The 4,719-nt window shown below is 37.3% G+C and overlaps 1 protein-coding gene across 1 annotated transcript; it reads left to right on the forward strand.

The window, feature by feature from the left end:
* Nucleotides 1–809: 809 nt before the first annotated feature.
* LOC113232751 lies at nt 810–2,696 on the forward strand. The gene has a single exon (XM_026467528.1). The coding sequence runs from the start codon at nt 810–812 to the stop codon at nt 2,694–2,696; it is 1,887 nt and encodes a 628-aa protein (XP_026323313.1).
* The last annotated feature ends 2,023 nt before the right edge of the window (nt 2,697–4,719 follow it).

Genomic DNA, 4,719 nt, shown 5'->3' on the forward strand with positions numbered 1-4,719 from the left:
GCACGCGATACTCTCTGTAACCTTCAGGTCCGTGTTCATGACCGTTTCCGACATATAACTACAATTCTAAGGCCGGCGGACTAAAGCACATAAGTAAAAAAGTGCTTTACTTTTTAATAAATAATTAATCATATTTTTTTGTGTTGTTCATAATGTTGGAAGATGTGAAGAAAATCATAAATTTGAAAAAAAAAAACGCCACTAGAATTTAAGTTACAAATTAATGAAGAACCAAAAATTTGAATTTTTTATTGAATTGATATTCAATTATTTTTTTGTGATTCTCCATTAGTTTGTTATAATTATTAATGCAAAGATCTTAGAGTCATGTGGGTCAAGTGTGCGCAGCGTCTAAGTGTGCGCATTCTAAATATCTCGAAAAATATATATCGCGAAGGAACGGCAACCCCCCTCTTCAGTACCCCGCAAGACGTCTTGCGAAGCGCTCGTATTATAGCGGCTGTTCCCGCGCCATTTTGGATTGAGAGGTAAATGAAGATTTTTGTTAAAATATTTACGATTTTTTGTCACATTTGACCTGTAATCTTTTGTAGTCATGTAATTTTTTTGAAAATATGCTTTTTGCTATCGAGTTCAATATAATATCAAGTTTTTTATTTGCCAGTGTTTAAATTGTTATGATGACGCAATAATCAACGATATTCATACAATCCTGTTTCGATAGTTTGGGTTAAGTGTGCGCAGAAGCCTGTCGTGTAAGTGTGCGCGTACGCACACTTACCCCGCTTGCATTTTTTTGTGCATGATGTGTTGCTTTGTTTTGTTTCAGCGAACAAATATAAATCAAAATGCCTCGAAATTATCTGAGGAAAGCTCCGGATAGATGCATCGTCACAGATGAGCAACTGGAAGCCGCCAAATTATTAATTTCAAAGGGTGCCAGTAAAAGAAAAGCTGCATCTCAAGTTGGACTTAAGGAAAGTACTCTGCGAAAACGTTTAAAAGCTGGGAAGACAGCAACCAGCATGGGAAGATTTTCTTTGACTTTCACCAAGGAGCAAGAGACTGATATATACAATTATATTAAACAAAGTGATGATCTTTATTATGGTCTCACTATACAGAACCTCCAGAAGTTGATTTATGAGTATGCTGAAGTAAATAAAGTAACTCATAGATTCAACATATCCACAAAATTAGCTGGCCGAGACTGGGTATATGGATTTCTCAAAAGGTTCCCTCAATTGAAATTGCGACAGCCAGTCCCAACTAGTATTGCCAGAGCCATGGGATTCAACGAAACTCAAGTTACAACATTTTATAATAACTTGCAGAGCCTCTACAACAAATACAAATTTGTACCCAGCCGAATATATAATATGGATGAAAGTGGAGTGAATACTGTGCCAAAGAAAATTCCAAAAGTAATATCGGTGAAAGGAAAAAAGCTGGTGGGAAAAATCGTTTCTGCTGAAAGAGGCCAAACGATTACACTAGTTTGCGCAATGAGTGCAACTGGAAACTATGTTCCTCCGGCATTTATTTTTCCCCGGAAGAGAATGAAAGGTTATTTGCTTAATAATGCACCTGAAGGTAGTATTGGAATGGTTTCTGATTCAGGATTCATAAATACGGGTCTGTTTCTAGAATACCTACACCATTTCAAAGACAATGTTCAGCCAACCAAAGATAACCCCGTCTTGTTAATTTTAGACAACCATAGCAGCCACATCTCACTGAATGCTATACTGTATTGTCGTGATAATGGTATTCACATGCTTACTCTCCCACCTCATAGTAGCCACAAGATGCAGCCTTTAGATCGTGGGTTTTTTGGGCCTCTGAAAACGAAATTCGCTTACGCATGTGATAAATGGCTAAGCCACCATCCAGGCCGCGTGATTGGACAAACAGAAATCGCTCAATTGGTGAATGAGGCTTTTCAAAAAGCAGCTTCGCTTAGCAATGCGGTTTCAGGTTTCAAAGTTTCTGGAATATGGCCAATAGACACAGACATTTTTTCGGAAGAAGATTTCGCGGCAGCGTCTGTAACTGACATGATTCCTACACAACATGTAGAAGAGGTGTTGCCAACTATAGCAGCACCTTTCCAAGAAGATCCATCATGCGCAGAGCACTTGACAAACTTAGTAGCGTCCACCTCTTCTACACATACATTGACATCATTCAATACTGACACGCAAACTCCACTAGACTTCTTAGAGATCGCTCAATCGTGTCCAGTGGCTAACACCAGTTCAGCCACCACTGCATCTTCACCAACACCTGTAGCTTCAACCAGCAAAGAATTCATACCATTGTCGTCTATACAAGCACTACCGAAAGCTATGTCACAAAATCGACGACGAAAAGGCAAAAAGTCAATAATTGCTACTGATAGTCCCTATAAGTCTGAGTTAGAAGCTAAGAAAGAAGAGGAGGAAGAGAAATTAGCCAAGAAGAAAATTCGATTAGATTTAAAAGAAAGACTTAAAACTAAGAAAACTAGTACAAAATCACCTGAGACTGCCAAAAAAAAGAAAGTTGTAAATAAGACTCTTAAGAAACCAAAACAGGACGAAAATGAGTATTTCTGTCCCTTATGTGGTGAAAAGTATTCTGATCCGCCGACTGAAGATTGGGTTGAATGTAGCCTTTGTGGAGCCTGGTGGCATGAACAGTGCTCCAGCTCCGAACACGGCACTTTTATTTGTGATACATGTACGACGAAGTAACTAAAGATTTATAAGTTCTAGTTGATCTCATATTTTAATTTAAGACGATTATTATGTTCTAAAATTTATATATTTTTGTTGTTGCGTACACTTACCCAACAGTGCGTACACTTACCCACAGTGCTGCGTACACATACCCGTTACTGGGGTAAAAGTGCGCATATGAAAGGGTTTTCATTTTCTATAGTTTCTTAAAATATAAGCCATTGATAATACTATTGTTGTGTCTAAGTTTATTACAAATAAACAGCCTTATACTAATTAAAACAGTTTTGTTTCATTCTACTTATAATTTTTGAGTTTTTGAAGCATCAAACTTTAAATGCGTACACTTGACCCACATGACTCTACTTAGAAAAAATCCCTAGATCCGGCCGGATTCGAACCGACGACGTCTCTAGCTAACCGTGCCAGACGCTATGCCAACTAAGCCACGGAACGAACCAGCGGACCTCACCAATTTTTCTATATGCTTGTTGTCGGATCTTTGTATTTGGTTTTCTACGAATTTTTAGCCGTAGCGCCATCTATTAGAAGTCTATGAAAGTATTTCGTCACCCAAATTAAATTGACTTATATGCTTTAGTCAGTAGCTATGTTAATTTAAATGGACTGTGTTGGTTTTTGACTTATGTCCGCCGACCCTAGAATTTAGGAAAGGAACTAGTTCTTTTATGATACAAAGTGATGGCATGACCAAGTCATGCGCTTGGTGGTAAGCGATAGTGATGCTCAATTGCGAATGATTTCGATAATCGACTCATTAGTAATTAATTATTAATCCTGTCATTCAAATGATAAATTATTAACCTACTAATTTTCGTGAACGAATAATCACTCATTACTAATCTATAGATTCCATAGAGCACAAAGATACTCGTGATCAACTAGCCCTCTCTGACATATGGTAGGGGTATTCGGTATTAGGCGAAAGATTGGCTCATTCGAATGATTAGTATTAATTCAAAGTTGCGCGTCGCTAATAAACGACACACTTGTGACGGTGTGATCTCCTTACACCGTCATCTCACCTCTTTGTATCGCCTCTCTCCGCTTCCTATCATTTTTTATTTTACTTGTATTTAAATTTTAAATTTGAATTGTTCCATCTTCCTTCACTTTCTCATTTTGTTTTCGTACCACGGTCACTCCCAGCTCGACCGCCACAACAGTCGGAGCTGTTCCAAATTCCATCGCGAATAATCGCTAATTCTGGTTCTTTACTATGTTTGTAATCATTTAATAAGTTAAATCATGTGCAATAATTTATAAGTCTACAGCCTTCGTGTACCTAAATCTGTAATTCAGTTACTCGGCCCATTTAGGGGTAAGTGCCTTAATAATAAAGTGTAGGGAGTGTTTTAAACTGTTGTACCTGTTTTTTTACATTTACCTTTTTATTGTTACAGCCCTTTCTTTAAACTTTACTTCTTTATTTCATTGCCGTGAACCTGTTCACGGCTAGTTAGGGTTTCAACCCTTTCACACTTGTTCATAGGAGTTGCAGTTTAACTGCCTCCATGGCCGATGCGAAGTAACCATGCGACGCAGAGGTCCCAAGTTCGATTCCCGGGCCGGGAGAAAGATTTGTATGGCCTGCATTTATTTCCCTCGTGAGTTTGGGTGTAATTTGTGGTTGTCTATGTGTGTGTCCATGGCACCTACGTACGTGTACGTTCATTTAAATATAAATCTATAATCCACGAGTTTCGAATTTGTTATGATAATTTCAAAATATGTGGATAAAAAATCTAAAAGTAAACAAGATATCGTTGCGTTAGATAAATGTTAGATATAATTTCATGTGGCTACTACAAAAAATTACATTTATAATTTTTTATCAGTTACTGATAGCTGCTACTTACGGTAAAGAACGATTACCAAATTTAAGAGATATTTGAATTAACAGAACAACATCTCAGTTTATTATTATTTGATACAATAATCGAATAAACACAAAGAAAAAAATCCTTCCATCCGAATAGACTCGAACCAAATAATAGACAAAATCGAAAAAATAGAC

This window comes from Hyposmocoma kahamanoa, unplaced genomic scaffold, assembly GCF_003589595.1.
Source record: "Hyposmocoma kahamanoa isolate Upper Pololo Valley unplaced genomic scaffold, ASM358959v1 78, whole genome shotgun sequence".
Classification (NCBI taxonomy): Eukaryota; Metazoa; Arthropoda; class Insecta; order Lepidoptera; family Cosmopterigidae; genus Hyposmocoma; species Hyposmocoma kahamanoa.